Source organism: Eumetopias jubatus, unplaced genomic scaffold (assembly GCF_037043125.1).
Source record: "Eumetopias jubatus isolate StellerSeaLion01/CBP00866 unplaced genomic scaffold, mEumJub1_p1.0 scaffold_6, whole genome shotgun sequence".
In the NCBI taxonomy this organism is placed as follows: domain Eukaryota; kingdom Metazoa; phylum Chordata; class Mammalia; order Carnivora; family Otariidae; genus Eumetopias; species Eumetopias jubatus.
Genome location: NW_028274812.1, coordinates 136587998 through 136612465, shown reverse-complemented (window position 1 = coordinate 136612465; position 24468 = coordinate 136587998). Strand labels below are relative to the sequence as shown.

General features: G+C 41.0%; 1 protein-coding gene across 1 annotated transcript in view; it reads left to right on the top strand.

Annotated features, from left to right (window-relative positions):
- Positions 1 to 24468, top strand: part of DTNBP1 (dystrobrevin binding protein 1) — a 121750-nt gene that overhangs the window by 40796 nt on the left and 56486 nt on the right. Inside the window, exons 6-7 of the mRNA XM_028107443.2 lie at positions 1062 to 1194; positions 20188 to 20210. Of these exons, the coding sequence (XP_027963244.1) occupies positions 1062 to 1194; positions 20188 to 20210 (156 nt within the window). The remainder of the gene's footprint in view (positions 1 to 1061; positions 1195 to 20187; positions 20211 to 24468) is intronic.

The window sequence follows — 24468 nt, the reverse complement described above, 5'->3', positions numbered from 1 at the left end:
CCCCTCCCTCATCTGTGTTAGATGCCACTCTTGAGTTTCCCGAGCACCGCACACCTCACTCCGCCAGGACGTGGTGTCGTTGAAATACATCTCTCCTCCTACTTTGAGCTCTTTGGCACAAGGACTGTCTTTCATCTTTGTATGCCAGTGTCTGGCACATGTGTGGTGTTCGGTAAATGGCCAATGTGCTGTTGGAGTTCTCTAAAATCTTTGACCTCTAAAACTTCTCTGTTGTTGGAGAAAACAACCAATCCTCACTTCTACAACTATGAAGTCTTGGTTCACCTAGCACACTATCAACTCAAAATTATTTTAGTGCAAGAGGGACTCAGTTTGTCCCAGCTGCCCTTCAGTCGCTAGGTGACCTTGGCAAAGCACTGAGTTAATTTCTGCAGGCTTTGGTCTTGAATCTTTTAAATGAAGGCTTTTACTGGAACATGATCTCCATGTTCCAGTAAAGCTGCCAAGCTCTGTGGCCTAGAGGCACAGTAGAGACCACAGTGGTCTGGTGGGCAGAGCTAAGTCTCTTCCCCACCACCTAGTGACCTGGGCTTACTGAGTATCTGTACAGCTCTGAAGTGACTTGTGAAAATTGATGTATATCATTCGCCAGGGCAAAACAAATGCTCTGCTTAAGTAACTTGGAATCTCAAATTTTAAATTACATTTGATATAATTTGTGTTAATCATAATTTGCTATATTCTCATGTCAAAATTGATTATTCACATGTGGTTTATGCGATCATTAGAATATCACATTAGATTAATCACGATGCTCTGTTTCCTCATCATCCTGGTTAATAGAGTATTTGAAGTATTTTGGAAAATTATATCTTGCAAATGTTTGAAATATAAAAATAAACTCGAGAATTTGAAGTACATTTTAAAGTTGGTCAGTGTTTTATTTTGCTTCAAAATGCTTAATAAAGAATATTAAATAAATGCAAAACAATTTCATTTTAAACTTTCTGTTGAACACTTTTTTTTTTCCTCCATGATTGAGGATTCTGATTTTTTTACGTTTCTTATTTTTTTTTTTTTTGGACCTTATGTACTTTCAGCTCACTTAGAAGCTAGCTTTGAGGAAGTCGAAAACGACCTGTTGAATCTGGAGGATTTATGTGGACAGTGTGAATTAGAAAGATACAAACATATGCAGTCCCAACAATTGGAAAATTACAAGAAAAATAAGAGGTGAGTTTGAAAAATTGGTCAACAGTATTCATTTTACATGCTGTTCTTTATAAGTTTGGGCCGATAAAAGACAAACAGTTGCAACATGTGAAGCTCATTCATAAGCTTTCCAGAACATGACCTTGAGACACATCTGTGTTTTGGTTCCGCTGTATGTTGCCATTTTATGGAGATGAGCTCTGTAAAGCTGAGGCTGGGATAAAAGGTGGAGGGGAGCAGAGCGACAGCCACAGCCCTCCCAGAAGGCAGGAGCCCTGACCTCATTGTCTCCAAGTGGCATACCCTGAACTGCTTTCTTCCTTTTCTTTCTTTTCTCCTCCTTTATTACGAGAGCAGGAAGAAAAGGAACCTGAGCCCAGGCTGGGGAAACAGGCTCGTGGGGTTTGAATCTCAGCTTTGTCACATACTGGCTGTGAGGCCGTAAGCAAGTTACTTGCTCTCTCTCAGCCTCAGTGTCTCTGGCCAATAGGATGATACTATACCCACTTCATAGGGTTGTTGTGAGGACTAAATGAGGTAAGAGCTATCAGGCACAAAAAGTGCTCTGTAAGTGTTAGTTATAATCGTGACTGTTGTCATGGAGCCGATAGGAACTGGACGCAGAAGAGAAGCCCAAGGGTGACAGTTTGTGGGACCAGCTGCAGCATCCCAGCTCATGCAGTGCCCCCTCAGGCAGGCTTGGAATTCCGGTCCACGGGGCAGGGACCACGGTAGCTGATGAGAGTGCCCGAGGCAGTCCATGGTCTGCCCCGCGCAGAGCAGGGAGGGGAGCCATGAGAGGGGTTTGTGATAGTGCAAGAAAACCCAGGTCGTGGGATTGGAGTTGGGCTTAGGCCTGAGAGCAGATTTGGAGGGAGAGGAAGAAAGATCGGCTAGGCAGAGTATCCTGTTGGTTTTAAGTGTTCTCATCGAGGGACTGGCAGTATGGGAGGACTGGGTTGTTGACACAGACAGGAAGTGCCGGTCACTGGCATACAGGAGGAAAAAAAGTGAAGCTAATATGTAGGTGTTGTAGATTATCACACTGACGTCATAGTTTTCTAGAATAATGCCAAAGGATGGGGCAGAGATGAAACTGAGTATTCTGAAGTTTTGGATCGGGTCCATGTGTTTCTAGGACTGGGTCTTAAAGGTTAATGAGCCATAAGAATCACCTGGGTAGTGTTTCACATGCAAACACCTTGGCTCCATCACTGGACAGCCCCAGTTCCCAAGTTAATTCCAGTGGTTTTGCTGTAGACAAGCATTCCAGGCGATTCCGACACGGGCAGTTCAGGGAGAGACCCTTTAAGAGACGGCCAGGTGGGGGTGGGATTGGGTGGTGTGCAGGCTCTACATGGAAGAGCTTCAAAAGGAGCCCCAAGGGGGCTGTGGATAAAATTGTCTGCAGAAGTTTGTAAGTATGTGAGTTTTTCTGGAGGTGCTTTCTGTAAATTGCATTTGCCTACAGAGATTACAGGAGGGTATGTGGCAGCATTAAGAATGGAGTCCTTGTCAAAGAGCGAGTGGGTGAGTGCTGGGACCCAGGGGGTTTCAGACTGAGTCATGGGGCATGAGAGATGAAGAACTTTCTCTCCAGAAGAGAGGAGAACAACGCAAGATTAGCAGAGTTAGAGATGGTTGAGTTAGAGATGTTTTGGCTAGTCTGCAATTTTAAATGAAAAAGTAGGGAAATACTCTGTTGTGAAATCGTGTTAATCATGTAAGTTTATTTATAATACAGTAGGTTTCAAGGAGCATAGTAGGAAGGCTTAGAATGGCAAATTGGGAAATTTTTGTAGGAAATTGGGCAGTGTGGGTACAGGTCATGTGAACCCTAGAAGTTACGTGGTTTCCTCATCTGTAAAATGGAGATAATAAAAGACCTTTTAGAGTTATGTTAAGGATTCAGTTGGTAAAGTGCTTAGAATAATGCTCAGGACGTGGTGCATGCCGCGTCAGGTGACCAGCACTGGCTGACTTGTACGCTTACTTGTACGGCCGAGTCGACGGGTATTCCATATCTGTATCAGTTACGTTTTCTAGCTGGTTGAGCACACGAATTATAGGAATATTGCGGTTTTTCTGTCCATATGCGTTAATACTGATTATTTGAAACGGTATCTGATACTTTAGTATGTAAAATTAAATTTCAGGTTTTCGTAAGCTAAGATGATTAGATAGAAAAAAGTAATAAGATTTGGAACTGTGAGGTTTTATATCTTTCTTTTCACTTTTACCCAGTGACTGAAATATATTCTAATTAATGCATTATAATTTATATGTTATAAAATGAAAATTAATTTTAGTGTTTGGAGAGCAGCATTCCCCATAATTTAAGTGAAAGCCAAATGTACTGAACGGGTCTTAATATGTTTCACGTAATTGAAATGACAGAGTATTTGTCCTTTAAGAGTTAGAATTATGTAGTAGAAAGAGTGTGTCCTTAGAGTCAGAAGACCCAAGGCCTGGCTCCCTCGGTTACTGACTTGGGCGTTAGGCCTTACTGACGACGTGAACAGTTGACGCGGTTGGTGACGTGGGCGTCAGGCCTTACGACGTGAACAGCTGACTCACACGTACTTTGTATGTCGTATGTACTGTACACTGTACTCTTACAATACAGTAAGCTACAGAAAAATGTTACTAAGAAAATCATAAGGGAAAATACATTTACAGTACTATACTGTATTTATCAAAGAAAAATCTGCATATAAGTGGGCCCATGCCATTCAAACTTGTGTTGTTTAACAGTTAACCGAATATTGAAACAGAGGGGTTCAGTGAAAGTCTGCATATCGCACAGTAGGGCTGTTTGGCCATTTTCCTCCCTGGCTCCCAGAAGTCTGGCAGCCAAACTTACACCCCCGTGGCTCATCTGAGAAATTGACAGCCCAGAAGAAAACACCTGTCCATGTGAATGTTTGGGGGCTCTGATGAAAGAGCAGGGTCTGCGTCTTTGCACCCTGCATGCTGAGCCCCACACTTGTGTACATGACTTCCAGTCAGCTTTGTGGTGCCTCACTCTTAAATATGAATGGATAGCTGAGGAACAATAGCCAGTGGAGGAAAGCTTCCAGAGTGAAAGGGACCAAAATAAATAGAAAATAAACTAATAATAATTAAAAGCACACACACACAGAGGAATGAGAGGCTATGAGGGGAACAGAAGGAAACTTACAAACAGAAATCATAATATACGAGGCCACCTGCTAAGAGACCATTTTGCATTTATGAGACATGAACAGGAGGCTGCAGAAAAGGAATAGTAAGAGACAAGAAAGAGCTCTTAGAAATAAAACATATAGCAGAAATAGTAAATTTCAGCCGAAGCATTGGGAGATCATGTTTGGCCTCTATATAAGAGCACAGAGGTAAGAAAAGCTAAGAATGTTGAGAAAATTAGAGAATTCATTCCTGAGTCTCATATCTGACTACTGGAAGCTTCAGAAAGAAAGGGGGGGAAAAGGCAAATTTATTAAAGAACTAATACAAGATAACTGTTCAGAACTGAATGATATGAATAAGTTTGAAAGGGCCCACCAAGTACCGGACAAAATGAGTGGGAAAAGACCCATTGTCAATGCATATTTTTATAAATTTCACTACACTAGGAATAGAGGTCGTAAAAGTCTTCAGAAAAATCTTAAGGATCAGGAATCAAAAGGAACGTGAGCTTTTCAGCAGCACCGTTAGAACTGGAGAATGATTTTCACTTTTCATTTACTTAGCAACATTTTCATCAAGTGGGAGGAAATGGTCATTTCCAGGCGTACAGGGGCTCAGATTTCACTCAGGCACACACCGTATCAGGAAACTGCGGGAGGATATGGTCCACCGACAAGGGAGTAAACCAAGGAGAAGGAAGAACGGACACAGAAGAGACATGAATTGCAGTGAGGATCCATCCAGTTCAGAAGAGAAACAACGGGAATGCTCAGAGGGATGGTAAAGAGAAGTTTGAACAGGCCTGGCAAGCGGGCCAGACTGAAGAGGGAAGACCTTCTGGAGGATTGCAAGAGCAGTGTTTCCAGGGGAAGAAAATGAAGCTAATAGGTTGTCTGATAAGCTTGATCATATTGAGAGTTTTATAAGCTCTGACGGCAAGTCTTTGGTGATAGGTGCAATGTTTTAAAAATGGGCCAAACAAGACAACTCTTAACACTAGGGGAGAACACAGTTTTACAAGAAGAGAAATAAAGCACCATATGACTCAGTTACAAACAGTATTTATAGAACTCTGTAATCGCTAACGTGGAGTTAGGCCGGAATTGTGCTATAACTTACTGGGAAAGATGGTGGAGAAGCTTGCTGTATTGCAGGCTACAAGGGAGGGAGTAAAGAAAGCTCATCCTCGGCTTCCACAGCAGGATATCAATATGTAATATTTAAAACAGAACAAAATGAATAATTATCAGTGTTGGCACATTAGAATAGAAATAATGGAGGTAAATACCAGAAATAGCCAAAAGAATGGAATGTGGCTTCTTGTAAAAAGCGGGCCAGGAAGGTGGACAGAGCCGGGGCAGGGAACTCTGATCCTCATCATAAATAAAACCTCTGGGCACTAGTTGACTTAAGGAATGTACATGCATTATTTTGACAAATACAGAGATTGAATTTAAAAACACTCTAGACTGAGAAGATTGCCACTGACAAAACCTTCCATGATCAAATACGTTCCAGGAACGCTCTGTCCTGTGTTTGCCTTGTGGAGCTTTGTGGTACATGTCAGTGCATTCCAAGTTCTGGGAATTCCTATAGTAAAGAAATTTGTTTGACTCAGCATCTCACAGCTTGCTTGCTCACAAACCAATCTGTGTGTAATACACGTTAAAATTCTGTGACCTGGTATTTTTCTGTATTACATAACACCATCTGAAAAATTTTCAAATACTGGTCCCCCAAAATAAACTTATTATCTGATTCCATGGGGAAGAGTTTCTTAAAAATAAACCTCCTTCCTTTTTAACAAGATGCCCTACAATCTAAACTGATGACTTTTCTTGCTCTAAAGAAGAAAATGTATGGTAACAAAAGATTGGCTAGGTGGGATGTGTGTGTATGTTTAAAACGTCTGCATGCTGGGGCACCTGGATGGCTCAGTCGGTTAAGTGTCCGACTTTTTTTTTTTTTAAGATTTAGTTAGTTAGTTATTAGAGAAAACAAGCGGGGAGGAGTGGCAGACAGAGAAAGAGAAGCAGACTCCCCGCTGAGCAGGGAGCCCAACTCAGAGCTGCATCCCAGGACCCCTAGATCATGACCTGAGCTGAAGGCAGATGCTTCACCAACTGAGCCATCCAGGCACCCTAAGCGTCCAACTCTTGATTTTGGCTCAGGTCATGCTCTTAGGGTCCTGAGATCAAGCCCCACGTCAGGCTCCACCCTGAGCATGGAGCCTGCTTGGGGTTCTTTCTCTCCCTCTTCCCCTGCCCCTCCCCCACTGTGCACGCATGCATGCACTCTCTCAAAAAATTATAAAAAATGAGTGTGCTATGTAACACAATTTCTTTAAATAATAAAAAAATGAAATGCATGCTCTACAGATTTTCAGAAAATCTGGGGTAGACAGTTGGATGGAATGGGGAGGGTAGGGGCATGAAGGGTAATTTCTTACTAACCTCCAGAGCTAACAGTCTCTACAATAGGCTCCAAGGCATTTTCTCACTCAGCTTCCATCAGAGCCTATGGAGTGGGTGGGGCAGCAATTATTGGGAGTTAAGGAGGAAACTGAGGTCCAGGAAGTCAGGACCAGCATCAGAGCCATGGTCTCCAGTCACTTTGAACTTGCCTTTTTTTTCTTTTTTTTCCTTTTAAGTTGGAACACACCAAATCAGTCCCAGGTGTTGATACATGCATTGGATATATGCTATTTTGTCATACATTTGACATGCATTCCCAGTACAGAGAATAGCTTCCTGCTGTCTATAAAAGGAGGACAGGGTGTGTTCCCAGCAGTAATAGTGGCTTACGGTGGCAGTGAGTCTCACCATGGGCAGAGGGAAACATGCCACTTTAGAACACTCCTAGGGAAGATCCCGATAGCTCTTGTCTACCCTTGGAAAACATTTGAATGATGGTTCAACTCAGGTATTTCTGCAGTGAAGAAGGACATCTAATGGTTATCTAATGAAAGTGACATACAAGGAACTGTACAGTTGTAGAGAGAGAATACCCATAAATAGCTTTTCTAATAACGTCTGCATATAAAGTGATATTACTATTACTGATACCTTTTATAGACAGGAATAGACACTGCCTTGATAAATCGTAAAACACTATGTAGTGGACAGAATGTGGTTACAGGCAGAAGACGGGTACTGATACCAGTGGCTAAGTTGTCAGATAATTCAGAGGATGTGTTAGCCATATGCACTTAAGTCATGGATTCCTTGTAGTAGGAAATAAGCACTTTTCATCAGGTAAGAGTTAATATTTTGTTTTTGTTTTCTTTTTTTATTTGAGTATAGTTGACAAGAGTATTTTGTACAGTGAGCCAAAATAAAGAACTTAAAACCATTTACACATGTTTGTCTAGCTAGCAGTTAGAAAAATGGACTTGAGATTTGGGAGTCCATCTTTAGTCACAGTGTTCAGGGGGTGGCAAATGTGTAATGAGTTATAATTTTTTTTTAAGATTTATTTATTTTAGAACGAGAAGGAGGGGCAGAGGCAGAGAGAGGATCTCAAGCAGAGTCCACACCGGGCATGGAGCCTGACCTCAGGACCCTGAGATCATGACCCGAGCCAAAACCAGGAGTCGGTCGCTTAACTGACCTGTATATAGTCACAGGCGCCACCCAGGCGCCCTGTGATAAAGTATAATTTCTGATGGTTATGTAGAAGTCAAAGAAAATAAAACAGGATTATGTTCTCGTGGTGAGGCAGGGGGAAGCTGCTGTAGCCAGGGTGAGCAGGGAAGGCCCTTCTGAGAAGGCACATGAGAATCAGGACCTGAATGGAAGGGCAGCCATGTAAGGATTGAGGATTACACAGTTCCACAGAGAAGGAACAATAGGGACGAAAAACCTGAATCATGGGCGCCTGGGTGGCTCCGTTGGTTAAGCGTCTGCCTTCGGCTCAGGTCATGATCCCAGGGTCCTGGGATCGAGCCCCGTATTGGGCTCCCTGCTAAATGGGGAGCCTCCCTCTCCCACTCCCTCCGCTGCTCCCCCTGCTTGTGCTCGCTCTCTCTCTGTCTCTCTGTCAAATAAATAAATAGATAAAAATCTTAAAAAAAAAAAAACAACCATGAACACTACAAGAGAATGAAGAAGTGGAGCTAAAAAGAAATGTTGAATTCCAACCTTCTGAATTTTTAATCTTTCCAGGGCCGCCATTATGTTACTTAGAATGCTTGTAGAGATTCTTTCACAATGATTATCCTTAAAATCATACAGAAATGTGTAACTTTATTAAAATATTTCTTATTTCCAAGTTTCTGGATCCTTTGTTTTCTTCAGCAGGCAACATAATTTCAGAATTTCTCTGAAAATAGCTACATCTTGAAGAAGACAGTGATTTTAGTAATTCCACTTAATTATAAATGACTCATAATTCTAACAATCTTCTCTTGGACTTGAAATCTGTTCAGCGGCATGATAAACTCTAGAAACATTTCTCACTGATTCAGACTTTGGAACTTGGTTGTTACCTCTTAGAAACTCTTGCAGGTTCGAGGGTCACTGCTTCTGTGTTGGGCTTTAGTTATCATGCCTATTTCCAGAAAGTTACTCCTTTTACTTTCTGTATTACAGCTAATGCTAAGGAACTGTGCTCTTTTTGTTTGTGTTTTTTGCTAACATGTAGACTATAGACATAAGTTTCAAAAATCAAGCTAAGTGTAAGAGATTTATTTGAGATGTAATGACATAACCTCTCGTAGTCGTTGACCAGTTTATGTTTAGAGAATAATCTACCAAGCTCCTGAGCTTCCAGAAATGACTGTCCAAACTAACCGAGAGAAGTAGTGGACCATAGGTCTGACCTGTACTCCCCATTTCTGAAAGTTGGGGATGGTGGTGGGAGGGCTTGGCAGGAGTGTAGCACACAGGCCTGGCTTTGCTGAGAACAGAACGGAGGGAACCTACAGGGTGAAAATGGTTCTGTAACCAGAAGAGAAGGTCCCAAGCACCTCATCCAAAGGAGTTGGGCAGAAAGTCAACAACTAGCTTCTGAGGTTTTGCAACGGAGTCTGGTTTGGATGCTGAATGCAGAGTGGATCAGGAGAACTTTCCGGTAGAGAGTGCTTTGACATAAAGGGAGTGGATTCTATCTACCCAAGGTGGAGTATCAGGGACCAGGTTTACTTTCCCACCTGATAGAACCAAAAACCAGACAAACCAATGCTTTTGAAATCCCTGGACATCACGCAAAGAAGAGAAGTGATCCTTGATGGATCAACAAGCAAACGGGTGCGATGAGACCTCTGCTTGCCCCGCATTCTGCTCGAGTTTCCAGGCTCCAGGGCAGGGCGGGGGCCGGGGGGGGAGGCCCAGGAAGACCCTGGGCACTTTCTGAGTCGAGGAAACAGAGTCGCGAGTCTGAGAGACCAAGGCAGCCGGTGTTTATAGGACACAGGGCCAGAGAGGAGAGGGCTGCGGAGAGGATCCCGGAACTCCGCCAAGGGTTCCCCTTGAATATCCAACAGCGTACTCATAATGCATGTGAGGAGACTCCCAGAGGCAGGAGGGGGAAAAAAGGCAGAGGACGAGCTCACAGTTGCTGTTGCTTGCACAGTGCCTGCTCTCAACAGCTCGACTGGAAAAACTTGTAATTCATGGGACATTGGGAAGAGCACTCAGGAATGTCTTCTCTCAGTAGGGGGTATAATTAGCCCCTGAATGAGCCCTCCTCCAGACCTGTTTAACAAATCATGAAAGCAAGCATCAAAAGGACCAGACTGTTTCCAAGGAAATTATCCCAAAACAAAGCTCAAGAATATTTGTAGAAAGACCCAAATATCTAGCACCCAAAAGGTAAATCACGATGTGTAGCATTGAATTAAAGATTACTCAGCAAATATGGAGATAACCAATCAATCAGAAGCAATTCAGAATTGATAACACATGTTAGAATTAGCATACAAGGACACTAAAACCCGTTATTGTAACTATTCTGTAAGTTCAAGATACTAAGTAGACACAGGGAAGATGAAAAAAGGCGCAAACCTGTCTCTCTATTTTTCTCCTTTTACTTCCTCCTTCCCTATTAGATGCTAGTTTTAGGTGGTTCCCAGGTGGTTAACTGATAGTAAATTATTGTATTTATTATACTATAGTAATCACATCAGCTAAGCCAGTGACCTCTTGATAGGAGGCTATGAATTTGTGGGGTTCATGAATTTGTAATCAAATCTTACATTTTCTTTCAAAATGAAACCTAAGCTTACGAGTTGGCAAGGAATTCAACAAATTCTTATTCTGAAGTGTCAGAGAATAAATCTTGACAGTTTCAGACTTTATACATAGTCACAAGAACAGATGCAGCTAGAATATTTTAACAGGTTATTAGATCCTTGGGTTGACAGTAAATATAGTTCAGAACTGATATTTAAGTTCTTCAAGCTTTATTTTGAACAATGAGTATCTGTTTGCCATCAACATTAAAAACTCACGTTCTGTCTTGATTCTTTAAAAATAATATTTCTCTAATTGGTTACAGTACTCTTTTCCTGAACTTTTTCTCCCAGTTGTGGAAATGCAGATCTGTATGTTGGGGCTCATCAAGATGTTTGTTTTAACAGAGACAGTAAAAACTTAAATATATATTTGCAGTTGAAAGTGATCAAGACTAAAAATATAGCAACCTTGAGAAAGGTTTACTGAAATTCGGCAAACGTTAATTATGATTATCATGGGTTTACAAAAAAGTAATCCTTTTTCTGAAAATAGATTGGTTATAGCTCGTGCATTGTAATCTACAGAGTCTGTAATAACTTTCATTGTTCTAGAATCGGTTGGTTAAATTCAGAATAATAATTTACATCTTACATGGCCCAGTACTCTTTTGGAGTTTGTTATGTCTCCTTATTGGTTACTCTTTTTTTCAGAGATGCTTTCAAAAGTAGGAAGCTGGTTATTTTAGTCTTCAGGTGAGCATGGCTGAAACACGGTACGACCCTTTGCTTTGCCCCTCAGGCATTCTTGGTGGATTCTAGAGAAGGGACAGGCGGAGATATGCTTAGCAGCCTGCCCCACCTGCTCGCTCTGTGGTCAGTGGCCGGAAAAGTCAGGGCAAAGACAGCAACAGGAAAGGGAGGGTGCCTCCTCTCTCCCGCACCTGCTCTTCTCAGGCTGCGTGCTCTCGCATGGTTATATTGGTCCCGTTTCTCTGTGGTCTCTCTTCCTACCGGCATTCTACCATTTCTAGTCTTCGTCCTGGCTCAGAAAAATGGCACTGTCATTGTTTCAAAGGACATTGGGTCATTAGCTACTGGAGAGGTTTGATCCTGGATTTCAAAGAGGGACATTCTCCGCCAGAGTGAGCAACGTTTTTCTTTCTCTCTGGAAGTTCCATGCCATGTTCTGTTTATGACGAATTCTTCTCGTTATACTGACATCAGAGAAGTGCATTACTGTCATATAAAACAGCACATTATTTCTTTGAGGAGGAGAAGCTGATAATAGAGCTCTCAACGATGAACTCAGATGAGAATTTATCACTTGATAGCAATGTTCTGTGCTTTTACATGGATTTAAAAACAAAGTATTCCATAAAATTATAAAATAAACATTGGACTGACTCAGGGAAAGTTAAAACACTATTTTACCTTATAAGCAAACTTTTAAAAAGATTTATTCATTCATTCCGTTGAAAGGACAAGATGCTTGGCACACTAAAGTGAAAATATTGATAGAGAAAGAAAATTGAATAAAGGTTGTGTAACATGAAGACATTAATAGAGACACAGTCCATGATGTATTTTGAATATTTAATCTGTGTTCTTTTTCCTTAGTTTTTAGGGAGCCAAGTCCATTGACAAATAAATCCTTATTTACCTCACTTCTTGAAGCTGTCCATTCTTGACTTCTACAACACTAGGATCCTAGCTTTGCTTCTACCCCAGGTTGGTTTTCAGTTTCCTACGTAGGTGCTTTAATGTTGGTATTCCCTTGGCTTCTGCTCTGGGTTATTGCCTTCTCCCATTCTGCATGCCCTCCCCAGGTAGTCCTTCCATCTCCTTGGCTCATGTACCACCCACGTGGTGACCATGATCAAATCACTGTCTTCGGTTTGGGTCTCTCTTCTACCTGGAGACTCAGTTGCCATCTGGACATCCTTACTTGGACATCTCAATGGACGTCTCAAGAGCAGCCTGCCCCAAATTATATTCCACAGCAACACTTGACCTTTTCTTGTCTCAGTAAGGCATCACCATCTATAGATCTACCCATTCCGTAAACATGGGAGTCATCAAAATCTCTTTCCCCCTCCTACCATCTCCGCTCAGTTCCCAGTCTAGGCCAGTCCTGTGTTTCATGAATCTGTTCTTGTCTTTCTGTCTTCACTGATCCTTTCCAGCTCACATCCGTGCAGCCTCAGTCATAGTGACAGCTTCCTCCATTAGTCTCTGTCTACAATTGTGTCCCTCAGACCATTTATATTACTGTCATTCTTTTTTTTTCTCTAAAATACAGACATGATTAAGACTTCTCACCATCTTCAAGATAAAAACTCAGTTATGATTGTGTTAGTTAGGTAACAGTAGCATTTATTTAGCATTTACTGTGTACCAGGTACTGTGCTTTAAAAACTGTAGTCTAATGAACTCAGAGAATTCTCATAAGGACTGTGTCAGGAGACGTACTCTCCTTTTTACCAGCAAGGAAAATCAGACTATGGGAGATTAAATTACCAGGAGTTGCAAAGCCAGGAAGTGGCAAAGCTACACCAGACCAGTGTCTCTTGGACTTAAAAGTCTGTTCATACCCTTTATGTTATATCAGCTCCACACAAAGCTGTCCACCCTCTGGGCCTGGATGCTGTGGAGTATGAAAACCATCTTGCTTCTCTCAGAGCTTTGATCACTTCCGCTCTCGTGACTGCTAATTATAAAATGAGCAAGCAAGATTTTTCCATAGTGGTACCTACTGGATCACGAACACGTCTGGATGTGGGATGCATGATTTTTTCCTTTAATCTACCTTTTGCCCCATCAGCCACACACTCAACCATGCCTGTGGGGACATAATGGTTTCAGGCAGTGTTGCGTGGTTAGATGATGCTGAGAAACAACAGACCACTGCCTTGGTAATAACTGAGTGGTAGACTGGGTGGGTTTTTTTAGGAAATTGGATGGCCAATTAAAAATTTTGAATTTAAAAAAAATCAGTAATACAAAGGTATTAGAATTCTTTCATTTATTTGATAATTTAAAAATTAGTTACCATGGGTTAGTCACTGAACACTTCTCAGTAATTCAGTGAGAAGAAAGGTGTTTAACAGTCTTTTTGAAACTCACTCGATATCTTCAAGGGCATGCTGGGTTTTCACTTTAGTTCACATCAGTGATGATGGCATTCAATTTTAGTTTCATCACATTCCTAAAAAGGAATGTGCTTTCATAGAGCTGAGTGGACCCAGATGTTGCCCCAGAATTTGGGGTATCTTTGACTTTTATATACACGACTTGTATCCAGTAGACTTGGTGGTTTACTTTACTTAGGTATTTACTTTCTGGTGGGGCTGAAATACTTTAGGTCGGTCACAACTTGCATTTACGGAGGCTGTGTGCCCTTGAACTACATTTTGGGTGCCACAGATCACACACGCTTGGAGTCCGAGAGAGGCACAGATTTTATTCCCAGTCCTGTCTCTTATTAACTGTGTAGCCTTTGATCCTCAAGCCCCACTTTCTTCATTGTATATGTGTTATGTAGTAAGAGCCCAGTAAATATCCCTTGTTCCTATGTCATCCTTCTTTATCCTTCTTCCTTCAACCACCTGCGTCTCCCTCCAACTCAAAGAGATTTGCATGGAAAACAGGCCAAGGAAAGTAATCTTGCAAGTTTGGGGGGAATTTAATCCATACATAACTTAGTGCTGCCACCAACCATCTGATCTCCTAGACCTTCATTATCTTGGGGGGGGGGCATTTTTTTTAAATTCCAAATCTTTGCTACCATATCTTTCAGACTCTTTCCAATCTTAAATGCCAGTATTCTAGGTTCATTATTTTTTAGGCTGTGCTTTCCCAAAGTAGATAAATATATGGATCTATGTTAATAGCATGATAAATAAGGACTTAGTGCAGTTTTTACAACGAACTAGCTGTTTTTTAAGAGGTTTCACTTTACAGATAATGTTAAAAATGTCTCGTTCTGCAACACATCCCCTGGGCAGCATCTCTATAAGAAATAAATAACAACAGGGATTTTTGAAGATACAGATGGTTTTGAGAAAATTCACCTCAAGCTAGAAGGCCATCTCTCTTCCCCCTGCCCCCTCCCCCCACCCACCTTCTGCCCTATCAACCCCAAACCCACCAAGCCTGTAAGGATACACATTTTCATGACTGTAGGATGCAGGGAACAACAGACTTGATGATGATGAGTGGTAGGTGGGCCATTTTGAAAGAGGTCTTGTGAGATCTTTCCTGTGAACAGTTAGTGATGGTGATAGATTCTGTCCATCAGCCGTAACAAAGGGACGCCTTTCAAGTCTGTTCTAACCAAAAAGTACTGCTGGTAATTCTTAAAAAAAAAAAAAAAAAGAAAAAATTCCCCTAAATATTTTCAGACGTGAAGAAAAATACTTGAGTTGATGCTGCAGTTGGCTTTTTGAGTGTGGTAGCTTGCCACACAGAATCCTTGTGTTAGCTTTCTGTCATGGATTTGTCCTTGGAGAAGCCGTTTAGTATTTAGAGTGTGCCTCCATCTGTGAGATGATTGTATTTATGGAGATAATTTATCCAGTGGTTCCAATCTGTAAGTTTGCATCTGTGAGTCTGATTTAGTTGATTTCTATACATGTACAGATTTAATACATTTCCTGGAACATTCCACAGACTATTTATTAGTATGATTCTTTGTTCTTTTTATTCTGCCCTTGTAACTCAACCCCTGTAGAGAAAATGATTAAATAGCACTTTCACCCTTTGGAAATACTATTAGATTTTGAGTCTGGTGTTATTTGTTGAATGTTTTAGTTTCAGGGTTCGTTATGGTGAATTTTGTAAAGGCATTTGCTGAACCGAGTAAATTTTAAAATATGGTAAAAACTAAGAGAGAGTATTTCAGTTCTTTATACTTATTTGAGCTTTGAAAATACTATTAAATTATGAAAAATAAGAGACTCAAATTTTTGGAAATGAAAGTGGCAAACACATGAGATACTATGTGATCAGACTTTGTTTTAGAAAGAATAAAATTCTCAGGGCACCTGGGTGGCTCAGTCATTTGGGCGTCTGCCTTCGGCTCCAGTCATGATCCTGGGATCGAGCCCCGCGTCGGGCTCCCTGTTTCTCCCTCTGCCCCTCCCCACTGCTTGTGCTCTCTCTCACTCTCTCTCTGTCTCTCAAAAATAAATAAAATCTTAAAAAAAAAAATTCTCTATAGTTGCAGCAAGGGCTTCCTTGAAGAAGCAGATTTTAGTCATTCCTTGATTTTCTGAGTGTTGGTTGGGTCCGACTCTGCACGTGGATGGTCACGGTGGATGAGACAGGACTTCTGCATGCCGAGCCCATAATTGTAGAGATGATGTCTGTACAGAAATAACTGCATCACATGAAGTTTTATAACACCAATAAGAGTTAAGCACTATAGGAGTGTAGATAAGGGGAGATCGCCTGTTGGGTGTCAAAGGTGTACTTGAAAACTGTTCCACACTGATCATTGTCATTTCCATTTCTAATAGAGTTTGGAGAGTGACCAGAACTTAAAACACCTGCTTAACCTATGCCTTTCATTTGGTTAACTGAGAGAGTGACATAATGGTTAAGAGTAAAATATCTGCCGTGTCCTCAGTAAGTGTTACCCATTATCCTGCAAAACTCAGGCCCGTCCTTGCTCCTCCAGAAAGCCTTTGCTACAAACCAAGGTGTACGCATTGCTTCCTCTTTATTCCTCGAGAAGCCTCAGCCTGTCGTTACCAGAGCACCCATCTGTAAGATCGATTTCTAATTGTCTCTCCCACTGGAGTCCCTTGAGGTTATGAGACATGCATATTCCAAACCTAGCACTACTCCTAATGTCTAAGGCTCGTAAATTTTTGTTGAATGAATGATTGAACACAACAAAGATTACAGTCAGTATAAGAAAATGGGTACAAGGTTGATAACAGTGATGGAGAGAAATGGATGAATTCAGGATCTGTTTTGAGATAGAAGTGGCAAGGTTTCTTGATGCATTGGATGTGAAAAATGAAGGAACGGATAAAGCATACTTGAGGAAGTTGGTGATGCCGTTAACGATACGCAGGAGACTAGAGAAGAGTAGGCTGTCTCGCACATGCTGTTTGAGACGCCTGCTCCGCTGGAATAGAGATCTCAAACACGCAGTTGCATGGGAGTCTGGAGCTCAGAGAGATCAAGTTAGGAAATATAAATCCAGAAGTCCGCATATAGTTGATATTTAAGGCTACATAGCTGGGTGAAATTGCCTTGTGAGAGAATGTGAGTGAAGGAGAGAGAGAGAGAGAGCCCGAAACCAGTCTTGCCACAAGCACTCCAGTGCCACGGTCTGGGAGAGGCGGAGGGGCTAGCAAAAGAATCCAAGAAAGCAGGAAAAACTAGAGGGAACTTTCTCAAGGGATTGCCGGTGGGGTCAAATGCTGCTCAGGGATTCAGATGAAAAGTGAGAAGTGATCATTGCATTTGGCAACAAGGTTGGTGACCTTGACCCTGCAGGGGTGGGGTCTGGAAGCTGGCCAGGTTGGAATCCGCCCAAGACTGGGAAGTCAGGGAGTAGAAATCTGTAGGAGCTACATTTTTGAGTAGCCTCCTCAGGGGGTGGGCATCGTGTCTTTCACCATCACCAGATTATTTCATCAAATTCCAAACTGAACTCCCGCACTGTTCGTCTTTCCAGGTGTTCCATTATTAATGGACTCACGTTCCTCCAGGGGTCCAGACCGGAACCTCCACGGTGAATGTCCTCCCCTCCTTCCTCCGCTTATCCCCGTGGGATCAGTTGCCGGGACTGTCGAGTCTTCTCCATAGCATTTTGCAAACCAGACCCCTCCTGTTCATCGCCCTCACCACTTAAGTTGCTCTACCCAGGCACTAATTAGCTCTTCTTCAAACTCCTCTGTAGTTTCCTGAGTACTCCCTGCTTTTATTCTCCCCCTTGTTGGTAGATCTATCCATCACAGCTAGAATGTTCTTCCTAAAGCACAGCTTTGCTCCTGCTAGTCTGCTAAAAATAAAACCAGATTCTTTTAGCTTGGCACTCAGAACCCTCTACCTTTTTAACCTTGTCTCCCACACGTTTCTCTTCATTCACCCCATTGTTCTCAAGTGTTTGCTCTTGCCTAAATCTATAACCTGCATCATCTGACCTTCGTGCCTTCAGTCTCACTCACGTCTGCTTAGCAAGCCTGTCCCTCTCTTCTCTCTGTCATCTGTACCTCCGGATGCTTATGATCCCTAATAAATGTGCGGTCTGCCCTAAAAACCAGGAAATTTCAAGTCTTTCAGTGCTGCTGCTTCACGGTATCAGGCCTTTCAAAGTTCTCTGACACTGATTTTTCCTTTACACCACGGTTATCCTTCCCTTTGCTACCTCAGCCAGTGTTCCTTTTTAGGAAGTGGGGACAGGAATGATTTCCTGTCTGGAAGGAAGTTTCTCGGAGATTTTACTAACAGTGTGGGTCATGATATTCCATAGAGGACGCTGACACGGCACCGCTAGGCTCTCCCCATTTCCCAGACAACACCTTCCCGTTGAGGTGACGGGGCAGCCCGAAGGTTGAGAGGTGAGCACCCACCTCCTAATGAGAGGCAGCTTTCCTCCATTGGGCAGCCACCCGTCAACAAAATAAATGATTTGTCTGGCTTTTAGTTATTGGGATTTGGGGGTGGGAGTAGGGGAAACGTCTCCGAGATTGTTACTCTTGAGTTCCAGCTTTTTTAAAAACAGAAGATGCCTTTTGGGAATTTTGCTCAGTGTTACACATTCTAAAAGACAGAAAGCCAGCATGCTCTAAAGCTCCTAATCAGAAAAGAATTACTCATTCGAATGTGGAACTGAGGGCTCTGTCATCCCTTCCACCTCTCAGGGGGCTTGGGGAATTGCTCCTGGGAGGGCATCAGTAGGAAGCACATCGAAGGTGTGTTTGCAGGATGTTCTCTGACAATCCATGTTGCCTCTCAGGTATTTTCAGTTTCATCCCATTATTGGAGGATAAAGTTAAGTTTTAGGCACATTTAACTTGTACCTAATTAATCTTTCAAGAATGAAGTGGGACTGTTGGCTGAAGGGAAACAATTGCATTTTTTTTTTTTTTAAGATGGAATTGAAAATAACATTCTTTGTCTCAGTTAACGAACTATGTTGCTGGAGCGCTGTTATGAGGAGTCGGTGTTTTGGAAAAAAGGAGTGAGGTGACCGTCTGATTTCAAAGCCTTCCTTTGGCTGTGACAGGAGTATTCTGTGCTTGGCCTTCTAGCAGGCACATTGCCCGTCCCCCCACCAGCTGGTGATTGCAGTCAACTATTTTGGAACATGAGGGGTATTGTAATTAGTGGTGTGGAAAACTGGCGAATTCAAAACAGCCCTCGATGTTTAGAAAAACCTAGAGTGCAAGTAAGAGATAAATGTCTCCTATTCTGAGTGGGATAACAAGCTTTTACTAAATAAACTCACCTCCTCAGTGGTACTTCTTATCAGTACCGATAAAGAGGGAAAATCTAGTTAAAAAATTAGGAAGGAAAACCTGAAAACAACTTACTTCTTTGTCAAAAATGTTTTGTCTTATGATTGTTCATCTATTTTCTGTTGCTGTACATTTCCCCAGGAAACTTGGTGTCTCAGGATCCTTAATTGACACTGACAAAATGACAAACCAGAGCATGTCCTGGAGGCTTGGCCCTTTTGTGTCAGGATGAGCTGTGGACCCCAGTCCTTTGATATGTGCTTTCCTCTTTCACTTAAAAGGGGAGATAACTCTTCTTATTCTGGATGATTATTAACCAAAGATCTCAAAAATCTGTTATTTAATATTGAGCCAATTGTTAAGTGCTTTTATAAATTGATTTTTACATATACGAGATGGTTCATAGCTGGTATTAAAATGCTTTTTGTGGGGCGCCTGGGTGGCTCAGTCGTTAAGCGTCTGCCATTGGCTCAGGTCATGATCCCAGGGTCCTGGGATTGAGCCCCGCATCGGGCTCCCTCCTCCGTGGAAAGCCTGCTTCTCCCTCTCCCACTGCCCTGCTTGTGTTCCCTCTCTCACTGTGTCTCTCTCTGTCAAATAAATAAATAAAAATCTTTTAAAAAAATAAATAAAATGCTTTTTTTAATAAGTTTTAATTGTTTAAATTCTGGTAGAATTTTTTTAAGCCATTAGTAAAGTAATAGCAGAAAAACTGAAAAATTGTGTTGGTAATTTTGCTTTAGACTAATTGTATTGGTAATTTCAGTAAAGCATGTGGGAACATCCAGAAACACCACTCTGGGCTTTTAAAGTATATACCTTTTTATTATAATCTAAGAGCAGTTTCCAGTAGGAATAGATTATTTTAAAATTTACATTTTCTTAACAGACAGAAAAACCCCAGACTCTTAAATACAGAGAACAGCAAACAGAGGGGAGAGGAGTGGAGGGGCGAGGGGAAGAGGTACAGATTTCCAGTTAGAAACTAAGTAAGGCACAGAGAGGGAAGCACAGCGTAGGGAATATAGTCAGTACTATTGTATTAATGTTGTTTGGTGACAGTTGGTGACGACATTTACTGTGGTGAGCACTGAGCAATGTAGAGAATTGTTGAATCATTTATGTTGCACACCTGAAACTAATATAACACTGTATGTAATTATACTTCAAATAAATAAAATTTCATTTTTTTTTCTACAGGAAGGAACTCGAAACCTTCAAAGGTAATTTTGTGTTTAATTCTTCACTTTAAAGTAAATGAGAGTTAATTGATGTCAGATGTTCTCTCTTGGTGATGAACTCATTCCTTTTTCTTTAGATCAGTTTACATCAAAAAAAAGTTTACTTAATCCTGTTTTTGTAAGTTTTATTTAATCACAACTGGTTTTGATATCCTTTGAGCTGTAACACATATACTAAGTGAAAGTTTCTGCTGATGACCATTGCAAGTAATATGTTAGGATGGCATAGTCCTAACTTAGAGGTTGTTGCGAATCCTAGTTTGAGAAGATTCTGGTTTCTCGTGTGCACAGTCTGGGCCATATGGAGAGGGCATGGTGATAAAGAAAGAGATGCTATCGATCCATCAGTCACCTGAACTTCCAAAAGGTGTTCGGTGCTGGGTCCTGCCCTGCCATTGTCTTGTAACTTTGGATAAGTCTCTCGCCTTATTCAGGCTTGTTTTCTCCACCTGTAGAATGAGAAGCTCTGTGAACTATATTCTGAGATACCAAAAGCACCCCACATTGCCTTTTCATTTTAGGGACCTTTTGAAGGTGGGGCACTGGAAAAATAACTCCAGGTCGTGTTGACCCTTGCTGGTCAAGGAGCAGCACTAGTGCAAAATAGAGAAAACCACAAACTCTCCAGAGCTCCGATCCCTTCCAGTACGCTGTTTTTCAATTACTGATAAGCAATTACTCAGAGAAGTCAGTGTTCTCCGACAGACTCATCCCAGTAACTAGGAAGGCTTTGAATTACTGCCTCTTATAGTACACATTAAACTAGTTTTATGCTTATTGTATTTCACATAGAAGCTAGTTTTGACCAAGATTTACTGAATGAGTAAAGATTGTCCCGTTTATCATTTACAGTTGAATTGTTTATGTGTATGGTCTGTTTAGATGTCTTGGGAAAATGACTAACCTTAAAGATAAAAGGTATAAAGGTGTAAAGGCTATTCCTGTTGTGAACAGACTTGTTTTGTCTGGATCTCTGTTTATCTGAGTACAGTTAGAGTAAAATGATTGAGTTTGTGGCTAGTTTGTTGAGGGTAATGTTAAGTGATCATGTGATAGATAGAATGTGTTCTCATGGTTATCATTATTCCTAATCAGTTTGTGCACCAGGACTCATGTATGTTATTTTCCATCCGTGGTTGAAAATAAGATTTGAAATCCTCATAAAATGTTCTTTTCCCTCTCATTCTTTCTTTTTTGTAGGCTAGCATCTTCTTATATAACATTAGGAGAAGGAAAAAAGCAATCAAGTTAATATTGAAAGACAGGCAGGGACACAGATGATGCAAAATGTCAACTTCACTTCCATCTCAGTACTGGAGCCCCCCCTTTTTTTTTTGGTATGACAGTATTCACAGTAAAAGAGACCAGCCATTTGTAAGAGGTTAGGTAGTGTTACATATTACTCAAGAGAATAATTCAATTAATGCTGACATATCTCATTTATACACACGTGCCTAATTATGGTATGGCATGTAACGGCACATCCCACCCACCCATAAGCCAAGTAAAGCTCTCACATTTGAACAAACTTTAACATGATTATTTCATCATATCAAAATTTTTTAGTACCAATATTCATTGAAAATTCTTTCCTCCTGAGGGTTTTGCTAATATTTCAAAAGCATGAGTAAAAGAGAAATGTAACTGTTCTTTCAAGACATTCACCAAGGAAGGAGGAAAAAAGAAAGGAAAAAAATCATACAGATTTTAATAGTTTCTTATTGTTTGAATGTTGTCTTTGGTTTTCCGATATAGGTTACAGGAAAGCAAAAGATGTTACTTTGTCTAATTGTTTTATTCAACTCTTGTAGTTGTATTTGGAAGCTTTTTTTCTAAGTTGGTAAAAAGCTAACTTTGGAGAATAAAAACAAAATCAGTAACCTTCAAAGATAGTGGTACAGATCAGTATCATCCACGTTCTGGAGTCTTCCTTCTGTACTCCATGGATGTTTGTACATTCCTGGGTGCCGCCTATAGCACGGCTCTACAATATTATTGAAACTGGCTATTTATTGTTTGTTTTTTTAAAATATTGGCAGCAGGAAGGTTTTCTCTGTTCCCTGAATATTTCTTTGTGTTTTGTTTGTTTAGAGAGAGATAGAGAGCCGGGTGGGCGTGGGGGGAGAGACAGAGGGAGAGAATCTTAAGTAGGCTTCCCGCTCAGTGCAGAGCCCGACTCGGGGCTCCATCTCACAACCCTGAGATCATGATCTGAGCTGAAATCAGTCAGATGCTTAACTAACTGAGCCACCCAGGCGCCCCTCCCCCGAATATTGCATTTTTAAAAAACTTTTAAATGATAGGCCCTTGAATATTAAACAATAGAAAAAGGAAGGTAGGATTTCAGAAATCTTAATTTTTATTTTCAGTGGGGAAGGAATTCCATTATTGTAAGCATATGTAGAGTAAATAAGCTTTTCACAGTGCTTAAGGACATAGGAAATTCACCCTGAATAGACCTGTCTGTTCATTAGGCATTATTTATTGTTTTTCCATTTTAATTTTAAAAATAGATTGTCATTCCATGTATAAATCTAAAAATCACTCTTAAGATTTTTAAAGTATAAGTCTAGAAATATTATGCCACTGGATTGGGTATTGCTTGTACCTCCATCATTCCTAACTTAACGTGGCTTTGCTATGCAGACTCAGTCTGTCTTCACTTAAGCGCCTCACCAAATTAACCATCGTTCTCGTTCTCCGTAAGATATACCGACTGATCCCCAGAGCACGCTGAATACTCAAGGCCGAGAGGTGCTCCCCAGTACACCCAAATACTTTTATTTCCACTAGTTGCATTGAATGTTTACCCAGGGTGAGTTGTTTGCTCTCCAACTCATTTATAGTTGTTATTATAATCTGCAGTTCAATTAAATATCAGAAAATGATGAAACCTCAGTGTTAAGGAGAACTGTTTGTAAGAAAACTAACTTGACAGCTTTGGAAGACTGGGTATAGATAAAACAGGTAAACGGATTTTAAAATTGCTGCAAAAGGTAAAATTCAGAATTAGAAAAGAATTGGGAAAAAATAATAAAAATCCTGAAAGGTTCCATACATGGATTGTTTCAAACATCTTAAATTCCTGCTCTGCTTTTTCAAATAGACTGGAAATTTTATTCATGGTAGTATGGGTAGCTTATGCAAGAATTCTCAATCAGTGGATCTATGCTCAAAAAATTCACGAATAAAAGTATGGTTATATTTTATATTAAAGTGTTTGTACATGTGTTTTTAACGGATTCCTATATTAACTGCTTTTTTAAAAATTAAATGACTGGTGCTTCTGAGTGGTGCAGTTGGTTGAACTTCCCTACTCTTCATTTCGCCTCAAGTCATGATCTCGGGGTTGTGAGATCGAGCCCTGTGTTGGGTTCTGTGCTCAATGTGCAGTCTGCTTGAGATTCTCTCTCCCTCTCCTTCTGTCCCTCCCACTTGTGCTCTCTTTTTCTCTAAAATAAATAAATAAATCTTAAAAAAATTAAATGACCAACATGGGATCCAGTTGGGTCCTATAAGAGGATGTCCATTGTAATCTCTTTAATATAAAATTACCCAGCCATGTCGGAAAGGTGACAGACAGTGTGAAGACATGGCAGGTTTTAGGAGTTACCACTATCACAGTGAGTGGATCATCATGAGAGGATGCGGGCAAAAGCAGCTAAGGCCAGCCTGATACAGTGTGATCACAGTTATGGTTCAGCTATGGAAAGCGAAGCCAAAGAAGGACATAGGACCGGAGTGGTCAGAGAAATGGAAGACCAAGACAATTTAGTGATACGGAAGGACAGAGAGGAGAAAGTTTAAAGGAGAAGTGGTTATCAGTGATATAAGTAATGCAGAATGGGGAAATCCCATTGGATTTGACAGTGAACAGATTGTCAAATTGGTAATTGGTAATTGGAAAGAGCTATTTGTAAAGGGAGAATCCAGATTGCAAATCAGAGAATCAGAAGTGTATGAGAAGTTAGCATACAAAGGTGATGTGAACTCAGTATTCTTTCAAGAATGAAAGGAAAGAAATGAAAAAGTAACATGAGATAGAATCAGGGTTAAGGTCAGGGGAGAGGGTGAAATTGAGGATATTAAGGAGTTGAGTAAGATCCTGGAGAAGATGGAAAGCAGTGATATCCAGATGAATTATCCCTTGGAAAGGATCCAGGGACATCTCTTTCCCTGAAACCTTAGAGAAGGAAAGATGCCTGGTAATATGGGGAAAAGTTGACATGGAGGGAAGAAA